Below are 27,276 nucleotides of genomic sequence, written 5' to 3' on the forward strand. Positions count from 1 at the left end.
TTCCCAGATGTCTGATCTGTTACCTTGTTATCCTAGGCAGCTATTATTTTGTAATTTTTCAATCAAATTAGGTATAAAATAGTAGCCATGACATGAAGCAGATAAGCTATTCCATTTGACATCCATACAACCATTTGGAAAAAAAAAAAATTCCCATTGTTTTGTTGGGGGTTTTTTTTGGGTGCTTGGTTCAAGTACTCAAAAGAAAATTCTAAAGTAAGTGTTACGGACTGAATTGTGTCTCTCCAAAAATTCATATGCTGAAGTCCTAAACCCCAATACCTCAGGATGTGACCCTTCTTAGAAACAGGCTCATCGCCGATGTCATTAGCCAAGGTGGGATGGGACCGGAGTAGGGTGGGCCCCTGGTGTCCTTCTAAAAAGACACACCCAGGGAGAACGCCGCGTGCAGACCGGCAAGGCGGCCACAAGCCAGGGGACAGCTAAGATTTCCAGAAACCCACCAGAAGCGAGAAGGGAGGCACGGAACAGACCCTCCCTCACAGCCTCCGAAGAAACCAACCCTGCCCGTCGGCTTGATTTCAGACTTGGGGCCTCCGGATCTGCTGTTGCCGAGGACACCCAGCCTGCGGGGCTTTGTCATGGCAGCGCTGGGGAGCGAACGCACTAAGCTACGGAGAACTTAGGCCCGACACAAACCAGCCACCCACCAGCAGCAGGGCCCCACGGCCCCGGGGACAATCCCCCCGCCCCCCAGCACACTCCGAAAGGAAACGCGGGCTCCACGACCCCCACCACGGGTGGCTGGGGCCCGGGACGTCGCCCACACCTGGGCATCAAAGCAGGCGCCTCTTCCTCCCGACAGCTCTGCTCTCCCTGCCCGGGCCTGCGGGCCGCATTCACTCCTCCCCGAGGAAGAGAATGAAAGGAGAAATGGCATTTAAAACCCGGAGAGGCTCTTCACCCGACGACCTGCCGACCCCAGGGCAGCCCTGCACGGACTCAGGCTCCTTTGCGCCCCTTGCCATCTGAGCCACCGAGGCCACTGCGTGGAGAACACCAGCCCGGCCCAGGAAAGCAAGGGTGACTCCTCGCGACATTTGCTTTGGGTCTTCAAAGTGAGTTCCGCAGTAGAAAGAGGTTCTTCGTTAAGATAATTTACACCGTTACCAAGTGAAAAACGAAAACAACCCAGAGTATCCAACCAGATGCAAATAATCATCCAGACCATCATCTGGGGCTGCCCTGAATAGAATCTAATGTGAACCCCCCCTTGTCCCTGCTGGGGAGAGTCAGTTACCAGCGGGCCTGTTACCCAGAGACCCTGCAGAGACTCTGACAACCTGGACTGTTTTGAGGATAAAACCCTAACCTTCCCTTGGCCTCCGCCTTTCTGGGAAAGTATCGCCGAGATCCACCTTAAAGCAAACTATCTTTCACATCCCATAATTTTAATGACCAAAGTTAACTGCCTCTTGAAGCACATTTACTGTATTTTCCGGAGGCGCTCCCTTTAGCAACACAAAACCCGTTTGCCGCCGTTCCCGGGATGTGGACCAGAAGCAGCTGAGGGAGAGAGAAGCAGTAATTTAGTTGTTTTATAATGTCTGTTTTCATTTTTTCTGAATCCACTGTAAATAAATTCACACACTCGGTATAAAAAGAGCACACTAGAGAGACACGTTCATTTTGTCCCAGTTTATGAAAGTCAGGCATACCTAGGCTTCCAGAAATACAGAGAACGCGGTCAAAAGCAATATGGTTTCATGAGTGCATTAAGTTTACTAGGGCTGCTGTGACCAATTACCACAGACGGTGCTGCTTAAAACAATAGAAATGCATTCTCTCATAGTTCTGGAGGCTGGAAGTCCCAAATCAAGATGCCGGCAGGGCCATGCTCCCTACAGAGGCTCTAAGGAAGAACCCTCCCTTGATTCTTTCTTCTAGCTTCTGGTGGATGCCAGCAACCCCTGGCATTCCTTGGCTTGTGGAAGCCTAACTCCATTCTCTGCCTCAGTCTTCCCAAGGCTTTCCTTCCTGCACCTCCTCTGTGCCTTCAAATCTCTCCTTAGAAGGACACCTGTCACTGGATTTAGGGCTCCCCTAATCCAGAGTGACTCAACTCGATTATATCCTATTTTCAAACAAGGCAACATTCCCAGGTAGCGGGGTTAGGACTTCAGCATATATTTGGGGGGGAGGGGTTCCCTACTGGAACCTCCCTTATCAAAGCAAGACCTCAGTGGCAGCCACTGAGAGAAGAGGAAGGAGCTCCAGGCCATCAGGCATGGGAGAGAAGACCTCAGCAAGATGAGGACCCCAAGTGGCACCAGCATTAGGGGAGAGAGCTCCCCTGAGACTTTGGAAGCACTGAAACAGGCCAAAGGCACAAAGCCAGTCTGTGTCTGATTCCTGACACTGTCCTCTTCCAGTTCTTGGCCTGAGGCTTTGGACCTGGGGAATACCCTGACGTTGTATCACTGGTTGGCAGCTAAACTGGGATCAAAACTCCTTTTTAAGTTAACATAAAATGATAGGAACTAATTCCACTAGACTCCAAGGACGTCTTTGGACAACGACCTCAACTATTTCTTCGTGCTGTACTTAAACAAAGCCTCCGTTGAGATGTGGGCTCCGGGGGAGGGGAGGGCTGAGTGAAGCACACGGCAGTGTTACTGAGCGTTTCTGGACTACTTTTATTTGCTGACCACTAACGACTCCCTGCATTGCCACTATTCGCTCTTTGTGGAGTCGAACAGCCCTGTGGAACGGAGCCTGATTCCCCAGTCTGTCCAGGACTGACTCTTCCAGGACCCAATTTACAGGATTAATTTACACAGTAGCATGGGAGTCACTGGGGGGGGGGGGGGAGAGTGGGGGGAGGAGAGAGCCAATCTGGAACATCAAACAAAATGCAAAAGTTGCCTAACACCCCAAGATAACCCAGTAGAGTCAACATTAAACAGCCCAATTTAGGCAATGGGTAACCAGGGGGCAGAGGCGTTTCCAAGGCTGACATTTTGCAAGTCACTTGGTGGAGATTTTGCTGACAAACTCAGAGAAAGATCCAATGATGGCAATCGGGAATTTCAGCTAAAGTATGACATAGCAGCTTACTTCCCCCAGAGGTGTGAGCCACCCAAAGAGGGTAGCCCTTGTTGGCACAAGCAACCATACCACTGCCACAAGGAAGACGAAAGCCGCCTCTGGGCCACTGGGACCACCACTGCTATAATTCTAGCTCTTAGTAACAAGAGCCCCAGCATGTGGATAGCATCGTCTTATCCTTTTGCACTAGAGAAGTGGTTAAGAAGTAAGTTCTGAAGCCAGACCGCCTGGTTCTGATTCCAGCTCCGCTCATTTCTAGCTGTCCAACCCTGACCAAATCATTTCACGTCTTTGGCTTTCAGGGGTTTGGTTTTGTTTTGTTTTGTTTTTCACTATAAAATGGTGATAAAAGTGGCTATGGCAGATAAATGAACTAGATAATTCAAATAAAACTCCTTAGCACAGTGCCACACACACAGTATGTGCTCCATAGAAACAGACTGCTGTCATTACCTTCCTTAATCTGTGTTCCTTTTGTCAATTTGGTCAGCCTGGGAAAGTGTCGTATCTGCCAAAGTCTTCTCTCTGCCCTGTGGGTCTGGTCTAACGGTCTCTAGCTGACATTCTAAAGGGTTCTTCAGTCACATCTCAGGGGAAAAGTGAAAAGGGCATAATAATAGAGAAATAAGTCTAGAACAATCCCCAGGCCAAGTGAAGGTGAAATCTACCAGCTAAGGCTAGGCAGAGAAAGGACAAGGTAATCCTGGGGGACAAAGTACTCTTACCTAAAATCTCCAAAGTTTTATCTCCAGTAAAACTTAAGTTTTATTTACTTGGACCTTTTTGCCAGCCCAAAGTTTCACCAGAAACCAAAGAAAGCAGGATCTGGTCTTCTCCCTACCCTCCCTCATTGCACCGCATTTTGAAGGTGCTGATGTTCGGCCACTGAACAAAATGAGAATAAAAAGGAAAGTGGTGAGGGCAAGAGAATGATCCAGGCTGAGAAGCCAAAAGCCAGCTTTATGGATAAAAGTTCTGCATTTTCTGGATCTGCCACGGAAAAATTTCAATCTCAGGGAAGACAGGCAAATGATTAAATTGGAACCTTTAAAGAATGTCTCATAAGGGGCACCTAGGTGGTGCAGTCGGTTACATCTCTGACTCTTGGTTTGGGTTCATGTCATGATCTGAGGGTTGTGAGCTCGAGCCCCGCACTGGGCTCTGTGCTCAGCACAGAGTCTGCTTGAGATTCTCTCCCTCTGCCTCTCCTGTTAATTCTCTCTCTCTCTCTCTGCCTCCCTCTCCCTCAAATAAATAAATCTTAAAAAAAAAAAAGAAGAAGCCTCATGAGAAAACAGTTACATACTGACTCCACAATTAGAATTTGCTAGAACCTGCTTCTCATACACCTTCCTACTATCATGTTCCACTCCATCCTTGTAAGAACTACACCTCAGGCAAGGATCTGTTGGCCTCCTTTGTCTCAAACTCTGCCTCCATTCATTTTTCTTTTGCTCTCCTCCTTTCCTGGCCTGCAGAAAAATGTATCTGGAAGCTCACTGAAGACATATGCTCTGGGAAAATACACGTTTCTACGGCTAACGTCTCCTCACTCTTGTATGGATGAGTCTGTCGTTTCTAACGGATTCTCCTCTGCCTGAGATTTAAGACAATTAGGAAACTCATGCAAATTTTAAAATATCGAGGCCAGAAGTAATCTCATCTCTATGTTAAAAAACCAATACATAGCCTTTTTCTACTGAAAAGTCCCCTTTACTTCTCTGAGAAGAACCTGTTTCAAATCTGCTTCTTTAAAAATTTATAACTCTCCCGAGTCCCTCCAAGAAAAAAAAGTCCATTGTGTAATATAGAAGGTGAAGAGGGAAGAACTCATATTTATTCATTTTTAAAAGTTGGGGTGGAAATTTAAATCTTCACATCCCTTTTGATCCTATTATATTTTTAATGGCAGAAGCTCCCAGCCAGGGCTCGAGTGGGATGCAACAGAAGTTTTAACATTCAGGGGAGCAGATGAACTTGCCGCGGGGTGTGTGACTGAATGAGAAATGATCCAGCTCAGCCCTGCTTGGGGCAACAGGTCGCTCTGCCCATGCTGGATTTGGGTCAAGCAGCTACACCTCAAATCGGGAAACATCAGCATCATTTTGTTTGGCAAAGAAGTGAGTATTGATAGTGATAATCAAACCCGATCAAAGATGTCCTTTCCTGAGCAAAAAAGGCTGGTTGCCAGCCCCAAATTAGCTAGAGAGTGACTGTCTGGCCTGAGCAAGATTCTGCCACGCTCCCAGGGCCACAGAGCCTTTGAAGAGGCGTCATCTAGCTCATAAAATCAATTAAGAAAAGATGTCATTCTATTCTTCCCTCGCCTCTTCTGTTTCTAGGTATTTGTACAATAAATTGGTTCCTGAGCCCTTAGTCCTATTAGGAAGCTCTGGGAATGCTTCCTTGAAGGATTTTCTGCACTCCAGCTCATCTAAATTGAAGTCTTGCATTAAAAATTAATGAAGAAAAAAAAATTAATGAGGTTGTAGGAGAAGGTTAGGATTTGTGTAGGAAGGGTGGGGCTGTAACTTCATTCACGAGTGGGACTTATCATTTATCTCCCCACTGAACACAATTTCCATCACCATCTCCTTGGCCACAGAATCTGGGCAAGATAAAGTATCCCATTCACTAAGGAATCGGAAACCAACGTTCCTATATGGTGGTGCCTTGAGGGCAACAAGGAGAAGAAAAAATCCCAGACAGCAAACAGAGACCGTGACAAACATAACCACAAGGAATGTAAATAAAATATTATTACACGCAGCTCACTCACCACCTCACCCTCGACAACTCCCTCGCTCAGAAACAAAAAGTAAAAGCATACAAATTGTGTGTTTTGAAAAAAGAGTCGAGCTGCTATTTGGAAAGAAGCCACGACTATGAAGATTTTTTTTTTCTCCATTTGGCTCTCTTCTATAATCACAAGGCTTGAACCGGACCTTTAAAAGAGAACCGGGTTTGTTGACTAATTTAAATTGGGGAAGCATGAAGGTGAGCCTGGTGTTGGGAAGAACCTTCCAACAGGGATTTGATCTTCGTCAGTGATAAGACATGTTTACCTGAGCTTTCAAAAGCCCAAACCCCGGCTCTTTCAACATGACACTTCAAAATGAAATAAATGCATTGCAAGCGCAAACTGTAATAAACCAGACTCGAGCCAAACGCACATGTGTACATTTCACAGAAGAGCCAGGAGGACATTTCTAGTAAAGGAACGATTGCCATGCGGAACGTAAGCCAGAGCTCTTGCCTGCCAAGGGTCACGTGCTCCGGAGCACACAGGAGTCCTTAAATGAAACAGGCCGGTAGAAATAACTTCAAGAGACAAAATCCACAAACTTTGCAGAGGCACAGAGCCCCAGGCCAGAAAAGCCACTTCCAGGAACTCTGGCCTCATCTCTCCAAGGACTTCGAAGACCTACCCTCCTCACTTGGATGGGGGGACCTTCCACCCCATTCAGTCACCCCTTCCTTTAGAATAGAAGCCATGCCCTGAACCGAAGGGGGGATTCAAATGCACAAGTGGTAACTGGTGTTACTGCCAAAATACATTCACTTACCTCTGGTCAATCATTCAGAGCTCAATGTGATACTCTCTTAGTAGGATGAGGAGGTTAGAGGTTGGTCACCCACCACCTTGTTCCCAAGGCTGAAAGTCCCTTTTCTTGTTTAGTCTGTTTGAGACCCTGGGGGACTGGCCTAGTGTCTCAGGTTCTGTTAATATGAACCCACTCCCCACAAATCCACAGGCCCCAGGGAGGCTTAGAAAGGGATGGGGTGGGGGTGGGGGGGCATCTGTTTCTGCTAAATGCAATGCCCTCTGCAGGTTAACCCTCAATATGAGAACTCTCAGGCAAAGGTCAGCCTCTCCCAACATCTAAGGGACAGTCTGCATTCTGCATTTGGAGCTCTGAATTTTCATTGAGAAAAATCCCAAGCCAGCCAGGGCTCCTGGCCTCCACTGTTCTAAGACTTCAGACCCACTCAGCCTCCAATGGTGCTCTATTTTACCACTTAAACACTTCTTCAAAGTTTACTACGAAACAATGTGGCTCTGAGTCTGCCAAAAGTTTCACTGCAAGATTCAGTGGATTTTATCTGGCAGAGTAGCTGCCCTCTCTCTTGAGAATATTTGTGAGCAAAAGGCAGTCATCAAACCTTGCAGTCTGGGCAATTCTAGGGTCCCAAAGCATCACTGGAGGAACTCCTTTCCGTAAACATCCCTCTTTTTCATTTTGACCCCCTTCCCAACACCCCAACTTCAGAATCCAAATTAAAGGCAGTCTGTCATTTCAGTAGACAGCACTGAAAAACTTTTGATGGGATGACCCAGAGCGTAAGTATTCCTGGCTGAACTTAACTTCTGATTTCCAAAATATATGGGGGAGCTGAAGTTCAGGGAAGATGAAAGGAGAGCACCAACAAATAGGGAAAAAATGAAATGAAATGAAATGAAATGAAATAAAATAAAATAATAAAATGCATATCGTGGCCAAGCCAAAACAAGTTTGATATTTCCAAATTATACTGGCAAATGGATGCTTTCACACATCATTTGCTCCGTCTTTCCGGGAGACAAAAAAGAAGAAAAAAAAAATCTGGATGCAAAAACCCTAACCCCAGACCAGTAAATTGTGTCAGTGGAATGCAATCTAAAACTGCTGGTCAGAAAGTGCAACCTTAAATCTATCAACACGCACACAAACACCCGAAGCCAAAAGTTGTAACGCCCGAAGCGGTGCATTTGTCAATTTATCACCCCCTCGCCCCCGTCGGGTGCCCGGCGCTGGGGTGAGCTGACAGCATCCTGTGCTCACCCAGGCGTCTCACACGACCGCTCTGGGTAAATCCCCGCCAGGTGGGCAGAGGCGCCCCCCCTCCGCTCCTCCGGCCGGGGCACCTCCTCCTCCAGGCTGGCCCCCCGGCCGTGCGGGTGCCCCTTACCTGCAGGCGCTCGGTAGCCGGCTGCCACATCTTCCAGCCCGGGGTTTGGCAGAGGAGACGCTGGCGAGACTCTGGATCGCGCCAGGGGGGCGAGGGGCTGCGGTCCCGCTTTACATCTGGGGTCGGTGTCCGCGGGAGGTGCGTCCGGGAGCCGGCCGCCGCCGCGGGGTGGGCGCTGGGGGCCGCGAGCAGAGGAGGCGGCGCCGCGCTCGGCTGCCGGCAACTTGTGGGCACGGCCGCGCGCCGGCTGTCCTGGCGCAGCTGCGAGAGGACTGCGCAGCTCCGCCCGGGCCCGCGAGCGCACGACGGCGGCGGCGGCGGCGGCGGCGACCGCTCCCTCCTCCTCCCCCGCCGCCGCCGCCGCCGCCGCCGCCCGGACCTGCGCGCTCTGAGCATGCCCGGGGCCGGTGCCCTCCCTCCCCGCCCCCCCCCCCCCCCGAGAGCCAGTACCCCGGGGCCCCAGATCTCGCCTCCGGCGGCCCTGGCCACCCCCCACTCCCCGCGGGAGCCCCGGGCCGGATGGGGTCCGGGAGAGGGGTCAGGCTGGCTGGGGAGGGCCGAGCCTGGAGCTCGGGGGCTTCCCTTGTGACCTGCCAGGCGCTGTGCTGCGCCACAGACTTTGCATTCATGCTTCCAGGTCCAGTTAACTGAGCAGCTATTATGCTCCAGCCCTATACCGGGTTCTGAGGGATACAGCGGCGCAGAACAGAAGGCAGGAGAATGTTCCCCCTCCCCCTGAGCTTTCATTTGAGTTGGGACGTCGGTCAATGACCCAGAAGATACGTGAAGGGGGTACTGGGTCAGGTGCTGACAAATGTTAGGGAGAAAATAAAGCAGGACTGATGAGGGAAGAAGGGGAGAGGAGAGGTAATTTAGATTGGGACCCTGGAAATGTCTGGACTAAGATCCAAAAATGGACACGGTGAGGGATGGCATGCTGGGCAGAGGACTAGGGTGCCCGTACCTGGGTGAGGAGGGTGAGCACAAGGCCCCCATCCCTCGTCCCTTCTGAGATCTGCCAGGGGCTGCAGGAGGCTCGAAGAACCCAAAGCTAGGGGCGGCTGTGGGCTCCCAGGCCTGGAGGCTCACAAGCTAGTGTTCGCACCATGACATAACTACTTTGCTAAACATGGCTCTTGCCATCCTCTTGACAACCAGGCAAGATAAGTATTAAAATATCCCCATCGTATGGATTAGATAAATGAGGCTTGCAGAGTTTAGGTCACTGTCCGGGTGACACAGCCAGTGAGTGGCTTAGAGTGTGCACGCTCAGATGACCTCCAGGCGAGAGTTCTTGACTTAGCATCTAACTCCTCTGACCATGGAACGCCTGGGAAAAGGAGCAGCCATCTGGGCCTGGGGGTATGTTGGGGAACTTGGCAGGATGGAGAAGCTAAGCTGAGCCTGGAGGGCTGATGGAGTATGGGCAGAGAACATGGTGGGAAATGCTGAGGGACAGAAGAGCACAGTATATGTGGGGGCCCAAAGCTCCTGAGAGGCAGGGTCCAGGGAGTAGCGGGGCTGGCAGGGGAAGGCTTCTGATAACATACGGCACTGGGACACGTGCACAGCCTGAGTCCTGAGCCACCTGTGCACTATCAAAATTAACACCCGATGTCCAGAAGGATCTGTGCTATCTCGTGCATACGTAGCATGATTTCCAGATATCAGAGCACTCTGGAATCCAGCCCTCAGCTTATCGGATCCTCCTAGCATATCTCCCAAGGCTTGGGGAACACAAGATTCATAGAATCACCCAGAGGAGAGCCGCACAGTGAGGATTGCAGATCCAGGGCCCCTGCCTCCCATGGTGTCCTTTACCAGGGCTCTAGATGCAGCCTCTTCCAGACCACGAAGTTATGGGTCAGACCCTTGGTGCCCTTGGAGCCACAGAGATGCTTCTCAGGGGCTGGTCTCTGTCTCCCCAGATGAACACAGGACCCCCCAGCTTCTGCCTGAAAACCACAAGTTCTCACTTTCTGAGCCACTTCTCTAGGCCCTGTCACCTGCTCTGGACCTATCAATAAATCCCCTATGCTGAGGTATTGGTGGTTTGCCCTCCGTGGATATACATCTCTGATGCTTGCTCATGTGGTCTGTTTTGAGATGCTATTTTTAGTTTTCCCATAACTCATCCTGCACACCTCCCACACCTAGAAAACTCCTGATGAGAATGATAGACCTTCCCAGCCTCCTAGTTCTCTTTTGTCAAATCCCAAAGCAGAAAGCAATGCACTTCATTGCGAAAATCTAGAAAATCCAAATGTGCATATTAAACCTCTCAGGAAGCTAAAACGGGAATATTCAGTTGCCAGAGATGTCTTCAGACTCAAGCTTTGAAACCATCCTCAGTTGCAGATGCTTCCGTGGAAAAGTGATTTTGTTTTAAATAGCAGCGGGATGAGATACCGGCCTAAATTCAAATCGCATTAGAGCGTTAAATCCTGTCTTCTCACCTCCTAGTGTAATTAATTGTTATGACTCAGTAATACAGCTCTTTAGTTCAGCGTATGGTGCTATTTTAAAGAGAAAAGCCTTCAGTTCTGTAGAGATTGCTTTCAGTTACCAGTTCACTTTGCAAACAGATTGGGTAGAGAATGTGTTTAACCGACACTCCCGTTTCAGTTACCTTTATGCCACTAACCATTAAACGAAGGGTGGGAGGGTGTGTAGGGTGGAGGCTGGTGGAAGGTGGCAAAAGGGATGGGACAACCTCCCACCCATCAGTTTTGCTCCCAAGCCTTCCCATTCAGGAGGAACCTCCAACAGCGGGTGAATGAAATAGAGACATCTACTGGCTAGAGCCGGGACTGCACCCAGATCTCACTGTTCTGTTCTGGGACATAGCGGCCTCACCCTCCTGCTGTGTTTGAACTTGCTGCTTTACCATGTAAACAGATTTGTTTTGAGTAGGGAATCATTCCTGAAATAACCGAGAGGTGTTTTGGTGCAATGAGTAGAAATATTAGGTACATAAACATGTGCCTTATTTCACGCATAATCCTCTATAATGATCTTAATAAATACCATTTCAAGAAAAATGACCAGAAAAAAAAAAAAAAGATTGACAAGGCCCAGATGAGTTATAAACATAACTTTTTCTCCAGAAAAAGAATTACAACCATCCCTAGAAGGCTTTGTAAGCCATGTTTAATCTAGTTCATGATTCTGAGCCTTAAGGTAAGCAACCTAAATATCCACATCAGGAGACTGGTGAATTGAATTATGGTCCAGAATATCAAAAAAATATTAAAATATTATGCTGCTATTAGAGAGGATAATTATGGAGCTGGGTTGCAACTGAAAAATAATACTTATGATAAATTACAGATTTTTAAAAGCAGGTTAAAATGTGTATAATTTGAATACATGTTTAAAATATGTAACAATCACAATGGGGAGATTCAGGTTGAATCCCTTCAAACTATCTAGATGATGACTTTTGGCAGGTCATTTGCCTTGCTGAACCTCAGATTTTTCATCTGCGAAAAGGGTGATAATATTATTTAAGGTTATTAGGAGCCACAAATGAGTGAATTTGTGCAACATGCCTGGCACGTAATAGGTGTACAGAAAACAGCAGTTTTTCATCTTGTTACTTTTCTCCCCCTTTTTATTATTGAAATGATCAAATTCTCACAAAGTTCACATGTTCAAATGATCCAATGTTGCCTGTGGTTAAGTCATTTCCATGTGGAATATCTGTAGATTTTGCTTATTTGATTTAGTTTCTCAAAAGTGATAAACCATATTGAAGCTCATTTATATTTCTAATTCAATCAGATGGCCAGCAAACTTTATTATGGCTGTATGTTTATCAGGGCAGGCCTTAGAAAGTCTTTCTTATGGTATCATTCACTATTTCAAAATCACCAAAACAGCTGTAGATGAGCAATATAGAAAAGTCTGGAAGTTCATTAAACCTTTGAACCTCCCTACAGTGATGGAGCCTCTGGCTCTTGTTCCTATATAGTGATAGGTATTTATTGGGGTGTTAAGATACCCCTTTTCCTTCCTTAAAAGGAAATCTTCATAGCTTATCTTTGCAAACTTGGTTAAAAGACAAGTGGCAGAACTGGTTAATACCCAGGATGTGTGTTGTCATTCTTTACTTCCTCATACTGTCATCCCCAGCCTAGAAACGTGGCAGATTATTTTCAAAAACGGTCACAATCATCCCTCTCCCTGCCCCTCCCTCAAAGCCCTTTGCACCACGGCTTGCCTGTTTCTTTCATTATGAGATGGAATTTATCTGCACCCTTTGAATCTGTGCTGGGTGTTGTTGGTTCATGAACTGGCCCCCATATAGGGAGGGCAAAGAGAGACCGAAGAAAGGCAGGCCACTCCAGATTGGGAGGTGGCAGTTTTAATAAGCAAGGCAACTTACGAGGCTTGTCTTGGGTGGCCGCAAGACAAATGAGCTCCACACCAGCTGGCCAGAATAACAGGGCTCAGTCATATATACCATCCAGATGGTCTCAACCACACCTTACTCTCTCAAGGCTGCATCCTTGAAAACAGCTCCCAAAGTGGGGACGGTGGCAGGGTATATTCCAAGGACAGGGGAGGGGGTGTCTAGCTCGAGGGTCAGCCTGCAGTCTGTGCACCTCCTCTAGCAGACGAGCGACTTGCTTTGATCGATATAAGGTGGCGGATGTGACATCGTGGGCCTTCCAAGCCTGAGCCACGAAAGACCTTACAGCTTCTACCGTCACCCTCTTGGAACCTGAGATCATGGCAAATAGAAGCCTAAACCAGCCTCCTTAAGATGAGGACCATGTGAAAGGGGGCCAAGTCGACAAATGAGTGAGGTCAGCTTAGAACAGCCAGCTCAGTCCCACCACTCCGCTGACCCAGGTGAGCCCAGCAAAAGAACCTCTCATGGCTGACCCACAGAATCGTGAGCAAATAACATGGGGGTTTCTTTAAGCCCTGTGTTTTGGGGTGACTTGTTAGGTAATGGTAGATAACTAATGCAGAAAACAAGTGTTAAACTTTCCACTAAACCTTGAATCCTTTTTAATATTTCCTAACAGATTTATCAAAGTTCCGTCAACATGAAACCCCATTGTCCAACATGAAGCCTTATTTCTTTTTTGTGTTCTACTCTTGCTCTCCCACTTCCCTCGTGCACACCTCTGTCCTAGCCTCAGATTGCACGGGCCACGCTGCCGAGTCATGCCTGGTCGCTTTTCTAGTAGGTCCTTCTGACAGGAAGATGGGACGTGGGCTGTGCTCCAGGCATACGATGATCCAGGTAGGTTTCTTCTAGTGCAATTTGCTGTAAACATGAACGTATTGGCTTTTCCAAAGTCCTTGTCATCCTCTCTGAGATACCCGCCCATGTCGACAACGTGCTGTCCCTCCTTTGGGACAGGTAAACGCAGCTCCTCTTCCAGCCAGGACCTGGGGGAGTGGACGAGAGTGGAGGCTGGGGCTCAGATCTGCCTTTCCCACGTTTAGCGCAGACAGGAGCACGTGTGTGCTACGGCGTTCTTTGCGGACTGGCTTCTCAGGGTCCCCGTTGCCCTCTCCCATAGGCCTGACTCACTGACTAGCCACGTGATCCCAAACACGTTCCCGGTGGGGCTTGTGTGAAGCCACACCTTATGCTCTCTTCCCACCTCACCACTTCTCCATCTGAGCTGATTTCACACAAGACCAGGCTCTTGTTTTTTCTTCATGTCTATTTTTTTCGCTGTTTCTTCCCACTTCCATCATCAAAGCCAAGAATTACTTATGCTAAAACCTATGGAAAATGTGTTGGACATAACTTGTAGAAAGGAGGTAGTCCTGGAAAGAGCATCCATAGTAAGAAAGCATCTCGATCCACACTGGCCCTGCTTGACTCAGAGCCTGTGGGCACAGTTGTGTGATGCGAGACCTGCTCTGCTGGACGGACCAGCCCTCCCTCAGAGATTCCCAGGACCACTCCAGTAAAACCATGAGGGACAGGCATAAAGTCGGTGGCCTTGTGGACGGAGAATTGGAGAGAAGAGGAGAAAACTGAACCTTCGTCTTAAACAAACCACCTGGAGTTGTAAGTGGATTAGTGCAGGGCTATGCCTATGTGTGCCGTGCTCATTTTTACCGGTCATATTTCAGGGATGGAGAAAAGGAGCAGGGCGTCATCAATGACCTCTCTGAAGTGCAGTCAACATTCAGGAATTACTGATGAGTAACAACGTAGTGGATGTTGTAATGTGCTGTCCAGATACATCCCTCGGGATCACTGCGCTCACTGCCTCAGCGGCCAGGAGTATGGGCCAGTGTTGGGAGTGTGAGCCTTTGGCCCACGGGCGAGTCCCTCCCTGGGCATCGCCTTCGGTCAAAGGAAGCTGACTTGCCTTGCCCAAGGTTACGCTCCCTCCGTGCGGGCAGCCCACGTCTAATGACTGGTTGACATGGGGGTGCAAATGAGGATGGGGATGACTGTATGATTGCAGAGGGTCATTCCAGCTCTAGAGCCTCCTACTGGATCAGCCAAATCCTTGGTGAGAGCTGCCTCCCAGTTCACCTTCTCTTCTTGTCCAAACCTGCTTCCTTCATTTGCTTACAGACTCTAAATGGGGGTATGGGAGACGGACCACCTACCAGATGGCAATGGATAGGACACTGATCAACTCTAAAGCGCTGTAGCAGGGCAATTGTTTCACTGGCGGTGAACTGAAATGGGATACAAATGTAAAGGAATGTGCTGATGGGTGCAGTGTCTCGGGCATTAGAGAGGTTTAGGGGAAACAGTAATTACAAGGATTATGGACTCAGATGACTGGTGCTGAGTGCTGTGGATCCATTAGAGAAAGATGAAGATATGCAGCTGCTGATTACAGCAAGGTGTGAAAGCCAGGGTGCCTCCTTCCCGCATAGAAAGAGACTCACATCTCCTGCATCTACATGGAGGAGCAAGCTGAGTATCAGGCCAGGAATCGGTTACACAGGGAGGGGAGCTTCAGAGAAGACTGAATTCTCCACTCCAGAAAGTTCGGTGCCAAGGTCAGCACCCTGTTTGGGAAGGAGTGAGACCCTGAGGCTTGGGGCTGGCAACACAGATCGATGCCCTTGGAAATCTTGAATTCCCAGATTCCGTGACCCCTCTGAACCAAGAGAAGTGCTGCTCTCCTTGCTCGAGATGTATTGAGCTCTGCTTTGCAAAGTAACTGTTTTAATGCAATTGATTTCTTATAGAATACTGCATGCAAGAAAAGCAGAATATGCATCCTTTTTAAGTGCACATGAGTATTAACCCATATAGACTCTACGCTGCTCCATAACAAAAGCCTTGGTAACTTTAGAAGAATTGAAATCATAGACAGTGTATTCTCTAACCTCAACATAAATAACTCAGAAAGAAATAACAGAGAAATGCCTAAAAAAATGCACAAATATTTAGAAAGTAAACAACACACTGTCAAATAAACTGTGAATCAAAGAAGAAATCGCAAAGGAAATTTTAAAATATTTTAATTAAATAATAGTGAACATCAGTCTATCGAAATTGTAACCTGCTGCTGAAGCAGTCTTTAGAGAGGAATTTATAGTTTTAAAGGCTTATATTTAGGGGCACCTGAGTGGCTCAGTTGGTTAGGCGTCTGACTCTTGGTTTCGGCTCAGGTCATGATCTCATGAGTTGTGGGATCGAGCCCCAAGTCAGACTCTGTGCTCAGCTGGGGGTCTGCTTAAAGATTCTCTCTCTCTGCTCCTTCCCCGCCTCCCCCAGCTCTGTGTGTGCGCTCTCTGTCTCTCTGGAATAAATAATCTTTAGAAAAAATAAAAATAAATGTTTATATTCAGAAAATTATCTAAGTTTCTACCTCAAGAATCTAGGGGAAAATTCTGGGGCAACCACGACTCTTCAGCCTTGCTGCTTGGGATATAAAATGGCACAACCATTTCAGAAAACAGTTTGGCAATTTCTTATAAAGTCAAACATACTCATCATACAACCCAACAATTGCACTTCTAGATATATACCCAAGAAAACTGAGGGCATGTGTGCACACAAAGTTTTGTACACAAGTGTTTATAGCAGCTTTATTGATCATCAGCCAAACTGATAACAACCCAAATATCAATCAACAAGTAAATAGTTAAACACACTGATTTATCCTTTTAGCAGGATACTTCTCAACAGCAACAGGGAGCAAACTACTAGAACAAGCACCAATATGGATGGGTCTTAGCAACATTCAGAAGTCAGACACAAAAGACCATATATTATATAATTCCATTTGTATCAAATTCTCGAAAAGGCAGAGCTTATCTATAGATATGTAGTGACAGAAAGAAAATCAGTGATTTCTTATTGTCAGGGTGGGGGCGGGGGAGGGTCAGTAATTAGGACCAAATGGATGAGAAAACTTTCCAGCATGATGGAAATATTTTACCTCTTCTTATGTTGGTGATGAGTCAAAACTCCTCAAAATGTCCGGCTTCTTCCTCTGCCCAGTCCTGCTTCTGCCCTTTCCGGTTATGGTTCCCTACAAAACTCCCCAATAAACCCCTGCTCATAAATCTGCTTCAGCATCTGTCTTGCAGAGAACTTGACCTGAGAGATCAGGTAGCCTTGAAGTTACAAAAGGGTATAAAATGTGGATTTAGTGAAGTCAATTTCCACTAACTCCGTGCACACCCGTATTAGCCCTTACTGCTGGGGTAGAACCAACAAGTCCTTTCCTAGACAGAACGATTATTTCTGCCCCCAGCCCATTCTCCACACACCAAACAGCACCCAGGGCCCAATTCAACATTTCACAGAGGATATTTCTAGAAGCTCCCAGAAATTTAAATTTTAAAATGATACGCTTCTGACATTGTGTTTTTTGTTTTCAAAAACATTTATACCATTTTTTTCCCTACAACAGGGAACATGAATTATTTAATTACAGTGAAATGCATTGATGGTCAAGGTCTTTAATGGAAGCAGTGAAAGGAACAAAAGCAAGGGGTTCGATCGCTAGTCCATGCTTTGCGGGAATAGTCACTATCATGGGACTGTGTTCGTATGCACATGTAATTGTGTAGATTCGAGTTATAAAAGAGAATCTTGGGGCGCCTGGGTGGCTCAGTAGGTTAAGTATCCGCCTTTCGCTCGGGTCATTATCTCAGGGTCCTGGGATGGAGCCCCACCTTGGCTCCCTGCTCATCGGGGAGTCTGCTTCTCCCTCTCCCTCTGCCCCTCCCCCTGTTTGTGCTCTCTCATTCTCTTGCTCTCTCTCAAATATATTTTTAAAATTTTTTTTAAAATAAAAATAAAATAGAATCTTTCTGGTGCTCGTACCCAAGATAAGCAGAGAAATAGTGAGAATGCTACCCAATCACACGGAGAAATCACCAAAATCCAACTGTTTCCAGAGCTAACTGATGGGCCCTTGTGGATGCCCTGTTGCAGCAACATCCTCAGGGCATGAGACCCTTTTGTGAATGTGGAGGGCCACCCCTCAACCTGTCACCAATACAGGCTTTTGGAAAAATTAAGAGACAATTTTAAGATTAACTGTGAGGATTTCCTCTTCCTAGAAACCGCAAGGGCACTGAAGCATGAACATCTAAAAAGTCAGTAGAGGAAAAAAAAAAACAAACAAAAACCTCATTTTTTTGTTTTTGATTATACAAAGTAACACTTGCGGAATTTTTAAAAGTTGGAAAGTACAAATAGAAAAATGATTTGCATAAATATTTATATTTTAGATTCTAGTACATATGTAATTTTGGACCCTGCCCTTTTCCCTTACTGCTATCCGCTATGCGTGTGTAAATCCTCTTCGGCTGAAGCACCACGGAGGGTGAGTGTGCACAGGTAAATTGAGCGGCTACTCTGTGCTTACAGAACTCACCCTGGAGGAGTGAGATTACGGTCCCATTCTCGGCCCTACAGTTGACTTCTGGACACACTGACCCATGGACAAACACAGCACCAGAATTTTAACTTATAATGATATTTTCTTAATATTATTCCACCTGTCTTTTGCAAAATATTTGTGTTTATTTCTCCTAACTGAAACTAAACTCACACTCAACATGAAAAAATAGTAAACACCAGAATCGAGCATACCCCTGCCACTCCATCAAGGTCAGAACTGCAGCCCGGTTCTGGTTGCGGTTCTGGTGCGGGGGGATCTTTTTGCCCTCGGCCCCTGCTCGTCAGAAAAGACTCGCGTGAAATGATGGCGTGGACGTCCACCACCCTTTTTTCATCTCACCACTCCAGTTCTTCTACTCCTAACTCGGGGCTTTCAACCCACCTTCCATAGATTGCAAAATCAGCTTAGTGAGTCATGCTCAGCATTGTAAAAAAAATAAATACATGAAATAAGAAAGAGAAGAACAGAAAATATCAGAGTGTGCCACACATAATAAAGCCAAGTGTTGCTTCCTGAAACATTCGTTTTGGCTCTGTGTGTGTGTGTGTGCACGTAGCATCACCATGCAAAATGTATTCCTACTGTGTGCCTACCAAGAATTCCCTAACATCTTTCCCCCATAGTCTGCATGACCGTTGAAAAGCATCACTTTCAGGGGTGCCTGGGTGGCTCAGTCTGTTAAGCGTCTGCCTTCAGCTCAGGTCATGATCCCAGGGTCCTGGGATCGAGCCCCACATCAGGCTCCCTACTCAGCGGGGAGTCGGCTTCTCTCTCTCCCTATGGCCCTCCCCCCGCCATGCACACGTGCATGTGCTCTCTCTCTCTCAAATAAATAAATAAATAAATAAAATCTTTTTTTGGGGGGGGAAGCATCACTTCCCAAAAAAGTGGCTGTCAAAAATTCCCATCCTTCCTAGGTCCTGCGCTTCCTACACTCCACCCCACAAACAACACACACACACACAGACATACACACAGCTGGGCTACCTATATCCCCCAGCTTTATTTCTATCTTTGGTCTGCAAATATCACACAGGAATAGGGATAAGGATGGGGATAGAGATAGATGCTCAAATAGAAGAAGAAGAAAAAAAATAGGCAAGGGGAAAATAACCAAAGGAGCAAATCTACCCCATTATTGATAATGGCTATCTCTAGATGATGGTTCTACAGGGGATTTTTAATTTTGTCTTTCAGCTGTGCTGCAATGTTCTCAACCTCCTCTAGCAGGCGAGAACTCAGACACCAGAGTCAGACAGACCTGGCTTCAATCATGATTCCAGCTTGTCAGCGACTAAAACCGTAAAAACACTCCCACTACCTCTGTAAATAAACACAAGTAAATGTGAATAAACACAAACAGTCCATACTTTTTATAATTTTGAATATTTTTATTTAAGGTCACATTCTCTCCGACTGACAATACCTAAGTTTTGAGCACTCCATTTATGTTCCCGCTGAGATTATCACAGTCAGCCAGTGGTCGCTCTTGCTTGTCTCGGGCTACCTGTGGTGAGTCAACTTTTTCATCTTTCCTTCCCTGATATCTACTCTTCCAGTGCAGCTAAAAATCGGATGGGAGAACACATGGTGTGGAATTAAGAGATACAGTGGCAATGTTTATGCGGTTTTAGTCTCTGGTGAGTTAGCGAGCTTTCAGCTTCAGGGCTGATATCCATCATTTAATAATTTGACAATTTTGAGATATTTTTTCCCCAAAAGACTCATTAATAATGGTAAGAAAGAGTAACAACAGAGCCCCTGCTTTTTTCTCTAGGATGTATTTTACACGAGTTCATAAATTTTATAAGCATCTCTTGCTCCTTCAATAACCCAGACACTGGGATGTCGTCGTGAAATGTAGGAATACTTACGGTCTTGAGAGATCCCCAAGGATTCCCGTGCGTGTCGAGCCCAGGACTGGGTACCAACCCCAGCGCTGCCGCTTTGTGACTTTGAGAAAGTCACTTCACTCCTCAATTCTCTCATCTGTAAAATAAATTATTTGGATTAGTTTACCCCTAAGTTTTGTTCCAGCTTTAAAATTTTATTATTCTCTTTCTTTGGCTAATGATCCCATTAAGAGTATATAATGTGGCACATCAATAACACTAATGGAATTCTTTAATACCTATGCCTGTTCCAAAGTTTTTCACCATCATTCAAATCTATTTTGAGAGCAGGGAATAGCTGTGTGATTTGCCCTTCGGGGATCCCTAACACCAAATGTGGTGAGTAAGGGTGGGACAGGGTGGGGAGGATAGGAGGAGTGGGGCTTGAAGTTATTTTATATTCTAATGTTAGTGTCAGGCAGATGAGGTCTTGAAATAGGAAAATTCATCCCATAAAGTGATGCTTCTTCGGTTGCTAGAACCTGGTCCTGCATCACAGGGTGGTGGTACCCTTTCCAGCTAGCTCCGTAGAACTGGCTGATTCCAAACACGGCATCCCACTGGAACGGATTCCACCTGATGTTAATTAGTGAACCCATTTCCATTTATTCTCTAGTAGTTCCTAAAGGATATTATCACACTTGAACTTCACTGATAGCCAACATCCTTAACCCCTCCTCTAGTACAGTGAATGATCTCTAAGAACACTAACTTCATTTTCTGAGCCCCAAATCAAAATATACCAGCATGAGTCAGAATTCTGAACCTACCTGGTAGCTAGAAATTTAACTGCAAAATATTTGAATTGCCTCCAGAAATTACAGTTTAATGTGGACAACGGGTAGAATATTTGAAATCAGAATGCTTTCTATATATCTAATGTCTCGGCGGATGCCAAAAAACTGTGACAGAATCAAAACATGCTAGAAGGCTAGAATCAATGGTTACTTTACAATGGCTACTTTCTATTGAACACTTACCTTTGCCAACTATTCTGCTGCGTACCTTGCATCCACCCTCTCCTGGACTCCTTGCAACAATCTTACGAGGTAGGAACTCTTGCTAGCCCCATTTTACAAATGATGAAACTGAGTCACCGGGTTAAATCCTCTGCCCCAAATCACATTGCTAGAAATGGACATAGCTGGGATTCATACTTCAGTGTATCTGATTCTAATAGTTTAAGCTCTTTGACATGAGGCTATAAAGGAATGGTTCATAAATAGATCTCTAAGGCTGGAGGGACCTGAGAGATATCTAACGTAGCACAGCTCTCTGAGAGATGAACTAATGTGTCCAGACTCATCCAGCCAGCGAGTGATATACTGGGACCAGATCTCCCGAGTCTCCAGCAGATACATCACAATGAGTAAAAGCCGAGGTTTAGTTCATGATCAGAACGTGCCAGGCACTAGGTCTACCTGATGTGTACTTGCTCCTTAGTGCTATCAACAATTTCAGGCACTATTTTTATCTCTACTTTATAAAAGAGAAAATTGAGTTTCACTCAATTTACACATATACAGTTTACACAGAATACACAACTAATAAGTTTACACAGAATACACAACTAATAAGTTTACACAGAATACACAACTAATCGTCCAGGATTCAAACTTTCCTAGCCCGTCTCCAAAGTACATGCTCATGACTACCACCTAGAAAGTCCCCAGGAAGGAGATAGGTCCATCGTGGTGGTTCCAAAGGCCCCTCTACTCCTGGGACTCTGCATACCATGTCCCAGGGCTAGATCTTGGCAATGCCCTTCCTTTCATCATTGTCTGATCTCACCCTGTTTCTGTGGTTTGGCATTGACCACAGACTATCCTCTGAGCCAGTTCCTGAGTGACTGTCCAGCATCCCTTTTCCACTTAAGAAATTCCCCAAACAACCTTGACGTAAATGCAGCAAAGAGTGTGAGAATAATCATCCCCTAGTTTCCCAACCTGTTTTAACCTTAGAAAATATTCCCTGACTGAGAAGTATTCAGAAGATATGAGTACTTTTACAAGTCCTGCTACATGTTGCCAAATTGTCTCTAAAAAGGATTGTGAAAGTATACAGTCAGCAACAAAGTATGAGAATATCACATCATTAACACTGGGTATTTTCAATAGACTCTTTTTCTTAACAACTTAAAAAACCAAACAAACAAAAAAGCTTTCTTTATGATTTTAGTTTGCATTTCTTTAGGAATAAGGAAAGTTGATCATTTTTCTGTTTTTAAAGCAGTTGTATTTCCTCTTTTGTAAGTTATCTGTTCATATCCTTTTTTCATGTAATAATTGTCTGCTTTATATACATTTTGAAATTTATTAGTGTATGCAGTATGTATTAAATCTTTAACCTTTATGTGCTGTTCCCTTTCCAAATTCTTTTACACATTCTATATATTCTTCTTGGGAATGCTCTTCATGATGCTACAAGAATGTAAATTTATTTTTTTTGGTCTCCAAGTCGTTGAGAAATTTAAAGTTCATATTATTTGTTTCTTTTTTATTTTGTTACAGACAATATTATAATGTTGTGTATTATTTATTGTTGTTCTATTTATGTGTACATAATTTGGCCTGTTTTGAAAATGTTCCATATGTATTTCAAAAGAAATATATTCTTGCTTTTGGGAGTACAATGTTTAATCTTGCATTGCCCTTATTCAACTTCTGTGTGTCCTTATTTTATCTTCCAGAATGACTTTTATAATTAAAATATCCCACTTCGGCCATATTTATACTATAAACAACTTACAAGTCAGGAATTTGTTGCTATATTATTTGGAGCATAGAGTCTCAGTGCCATAATTCTTTACTATTTATTCTAATTTTATCAATTTAAAATAATTCTCAGTCAAATTAGAGAGCTGGTAATCACATTGGGAAGGAGTTCCTTTGAATAGTCCTCCAGGTTGCATTCCATAAAAAAAAATTAAAAAAAAATAAAAAGGAGTCTATCCACAGCTTTCAAATTTGCACTTAAAGTGGTATGGAAAAAGCATAAAGCATTTGTGCATAAAGGAAAGAGCAGCAAGCTCTGATTTGGTGGATGCCAATGACTATCTGGGGCTTCACAAGGCAGAACAAGGGCAGACCAGTGCTCTGCTTTTATTCTTGCTATCTACCTTCCAAATGGCATGTGCCGGCGAGGAAGGACACTTACCCCTTCGATCATAGTTGAGTGAGGTAGCTTTGCAGCACCTCTGGGGAGAACTCCCTTCCCCCCCCCAATTTATTTTCCAATGAGCAGATGAATCTGGCTGAACTCAACTTTCCTAAATTGCACTTAACAATTATTTTGAGAAGTGAACTTCCCATCCCAAGTGAAAAAGCCAAGTAAGAAAAGAAGACGTAAGTCCCTTCCTTGGCCAAATCCTCGATGGATGTCATAAGCTTGGGCGGATATGTGACCATGAATGTGAATGATGAACTACCTGGGGAGGAGGACTCTCTGTACTTCAGACACTGGGTTGAGGAGGTGACATCGTTATGGTGTTCTCTTTTGAAAAAGGATGCAACAGTGACCTGTCGCATTTCCCTCCTATTTCACTTACTGTAGCTTTTCCTAAATCTCTGTTTCACGCGGCAGGCCTTGAGTTTCAATCAAACTAGAGGCAAATAACTTGAAGAACAGACTCTCACATCTTCTGTTTCATCATCCAAAAGGTCAGTATTTTACACGTGTCATTCTTCCGCTTCAGACACCAGTCATGTGTCTACTATATTCCATTTTCTAGAATTAGCAGCAATTTACATGTGATCTGTCTCGCTGAAATTCAGGCTGGCTGTGTGCTTTCCTTTGATTCAAATCACAGCAATTTGTTTCCTGTAAGAAGCATATTCTCTTTTTCAATATTTTCTTTCATTACACTGGAGAAAATACTGGTTAAAAGAATGCTTAAAAGTGGTTTGAGGCCACTCTGCCCAGGCGAATGCACTAACAAAGAGGCTCTGCTCTCTCTGATGGGAGCTCCTCTGTTTCAGGCCCCCAGGACCGGGAAGAAAGCAGCGGGCCCAGGCTCGCAGACAGCCCCAGCGGAAGGCGGTGCTAGACATGCGGGGGAATGAGACAGGAGCAGGTGCAAGAGGTGTTCAAACAAAGCCTCCGGGACAATTCTTGAAAGGACGTCCTTGCTGGTGTCCAGCAAATGCTTGTGGGCTTCCTTCTGTCTTCACCTCAACTACATCATCAAGGTCCACATCATCGGGGAGCCTTTAATCACCTGTCCTGTAGTACCCAAAACGGGAGCTGGCCTTGCCTTGGATTTGCTGGAAAACTGGAAGTGGCTGGATGCAGGGACAGAATTTGGAGAATATAGATTCCTCGCTGTTGGGGTTCATGTAGAGCATGAAATCATCCATGATACCTGGCTTGCTAAAATGTAACAGGGAGGCCGCTGGGGGTAAGGGAAGGTTTCGGAGAAGGGCGTGGGCCTTTGGAATGCTGAGGCCTGCGTGACCACTCTGCGGTAGGAATGCCCCCGGGGAGTTGCCTTCCCCGAAGCTTTCTTAGCCCAAACAGCCACCCTGTGATCTAAGAGATGTATGCATTGTCTCCCTAGGCTGTGTTTAGCAGAACTCATAGAACACGCAGATTAGGATATCGTATCTTTCCCGTAAACAGATCCTCTCAGTTCCAGTAAGACCCCTTGTCACACATCACGTGCTTGAGAAACAGTGATAAGGATTTGTGATTATCCTGAAGGACCAATAAAGGCGGGAGCAGAGAAGAGCAAAGGGTCTTTGTCTCTGAGCGTTGACCCCCTGCCTTCTCCTCTCTTTCAAAGCAAAGTTTGGAGTCATCTTTCATCCACTGGTACAGGGATTGCTGGACATTTCCTGCACCTTGCATTGAACAGACCTATTTGGGGAGATGCACTTTCCACCAGCTCAACAAAGGATCTGAGGCAGCGTGGAAGATCAAACACGTGTTGGGGTGAGAAAGGTGCTGGCCTCCTGGCCTTGGGGCCAACTTCACCCTCAGACCTCAATCCCCCCCATCAAGAAAAGTGAGCAGAGTGGACGAAATCGCTTTTCAGCAATCCTTTCCAAAGTTCATTTTTATTTGCATGTTCCTCAAGGAATATTTGTATGAAAATATTTTTACCACCAAAGAGCTGCTTATAAAATAATAACTCCATTTTCTTCTCATTTCTTTACTCAAAGATGTATACAACTGCTAATCAGAGCCTCCAATCAGCAAGAGTTGAGCAAGGTGAGCACATCAGGCTGATGAAATTCTTGCCAGAAGTAAATAAGTAAATTTCACTTAGCCTGCATGATCTTATCATAGGAAAATATATGGTTTCTATTAAGTTTTTAGAAAAACCGAAATAAGCTTAGGTATTCTTATTACTGTCTAGGCAGACTCTGAAGTTGGGAGACATTGGGCTGGCTGATTATCATGTTTCTGCTCCAGCGTTGATTTCGGTAGTTCTCTGGCTCTTCTATTCATGCCAAATTAAGCAAGATAAACAAATGGAGATTTGAAGAAGACACCACAGTGGAAAGAGATGTAAAGGACTATGTTAAACCATGCCCTTCTTCTAATGGCCAGAAGAATAATCCTTATTATCTGTTGCCAACCAAACATTTATGTTTTGTAAAGATTGTCGTTAAAAATAAGCTTGGTTTTGGGGCGCCTGGGTGGCTCAGTCGTTAAGCGTCTGCCTTTGGCTCAGGTCGTGATCCCAGGGTCCTGGGATGGAGCCCCACATCGGGCTCCCTGTTCGGCAGGAAGCCTGCTTCTCCCTCTCCCTCTCCCCCTGCTTGTGTTCCTTCTCTCGCTATCACTCTCTGTCAAATAAATAAATAAAATCTTTAAAAAAAATAAAAAAATAAAAAAAATAAGCTTTGTTTTAATAGGCTTTGTTGTACCTTTTTTTCTTTTATAAACCAAAGGATAACTCAAAGGGCAACTAGCTTCTAGATACCACTTGGGCTCACCCTTGGCATTATAGCCAATCATCAAAAATAACATGTCAAAATAGTGTATTCATACAAGATAGAGTGCTGCATCAGCTAGAGCTTTAAGATATAACTCTTACCTGCTGGAGGCTTATAAACCAAGATAAATAGAATAGACTTTTTTTTTAGGGGTGCAGGAAGGGCAGAGGGAGAGAGAAAAAAGAATATCTCAAGCAGACCCAATGCAGAGGCTGATGTGGGGCTCCATCTCACAACCCTGAGATCATGACCTGAACTGAAATCAAGAGTCAGATGCTTAACAGACTGAGCCACCCAGGCGCCCCTGGAATGGACTTTTTGAACAAAAAACTTCCATGCTACTTTGGAAAACAGTATGGAGTTTCCTCAAAAAGTTAAAAATAGAACTACCCTATGACCCAGCCATTGCACTACCCCAAAGATACAGATGTAGTAAAAAGAAGGGGCACATGTACCCCAATGTTCATAGCAACAATGTCCACAATAGCCAAACCGTGGAAGGAGCCGAGATGTCCTTCAATAGATGAATGGATAAAGAAGATGTAGTTCATATGTACAATGGAATATTACTCAGCCATCAGAAAGGATTAATACCCACCGTTTGCATCAACATGGATGGAACTGGAGGGGATTATGCTAAGTGAAATAAGTCAAGCAGAGAAAGTCAATTATCATATGGTTTCACTCATATGTGGAACATAAGGAATAGCATGGAGTCCATTGGGAGAAGGAAGGGAAAACTGAAGGGGAGGAAATCAGAGGGGGAGATGAACCATGAGAGACTATGGGCTCCGGGAAACAAACTGAGGGTTTCAGAGGGGAGGGGGGTGGGGGGATGGGTTAGCCCGGGGATGGGTATTAAGGAGGGCACGTGTTGTGTTAAGCACTGGGTGTTATACACAACTAATGAATCATTGAACACTACATAAAAACTAATGATGTACTATATGGTGGCTAACTGAACATAATTTTAAAAAAACCAAAAAACAAAAACCTTCCATGCTGTTGGTTCACCCTGTCACTTCCCCAACTAACCCAACAATTTAGACGAAATCCAAACTTGATGTGTCAGTCAAGGCCCTATAACCTAGCTTCAATCTCTATCTTCGATCCTATCTCCCTCGCTGTTCAGTTTAATTGAGCAAATACTCATGAGGACCTTCATACCCTGTAATGGACAATAGGGATACAAAGGTAATAAAACACAGTCCTGCCAGTGGAGGGAGGCTATTGACACAGATTTAACAGAAAACACGCTAGTGCCTGCCTTGCTGGATTGTTGTGAAAATTAAATGAGGTAACATATAAAAAAGGCTTAGCATGGAGCCAGGCACAGTGACAGCTGGCTAAAATGGGGTAGTCAGATGTGACAGGTCTCTCGTGGGTGGCCTTGGCTTCTCCACCCAACCCCCCAGGTCCACCCCCACGCACACCACCATAGCACCATGAGATCCACAGCCCACCACCGCATCTTCCAAACACATCCAGCCACATGGTATCTTTTTTTGGGGGGGGGGCAAAGCCATTTAGATTCTCCTGAAATTTTCACAAAGTGATGGGGAA

The 27,276-nt window shown here is 45.5% G+C and overlaps 1 protein-coding gene across 1 annotated transcript in view; it reads right to left on the bottom strand.

Annotated features, from left to right (window-relative positions):
* Positions 1–8,336, bottom strand: part of PID1 (phosphotyrosine interaction domain containing 1) — a 220,904-nt gene extending 212,568 nt beyond the window's left edge. The window contains exon 1 of the mRNA XM_036071530.2: positions 8,020–8,336. Coding sequence (XP_035927423.1) covers positions 8,020–8,049 — 30 coding nt within the window. The 5' untranslated portion in view covers positions 8,050–8,336. The remainder of the gene's footprint in view (positions 1–8,019) is intronic.
* Between the last annotated feature and the right edge of the window lie 18,940 nt (positions 8,337–27,276).

Source organism: Halichoerus grypus, chromosome 4 (assembly GCF_964656455.1).
Source record: "Halichoerus grypus chromosome 4, mHalGry1.hap1.1, whole genome shotgun sequence".
NCBI lineage: Eukaryota > Metazoa > Chordata > Mammalia > Carnivora > Phocidae > Halichoerus > Halichoerus grypus.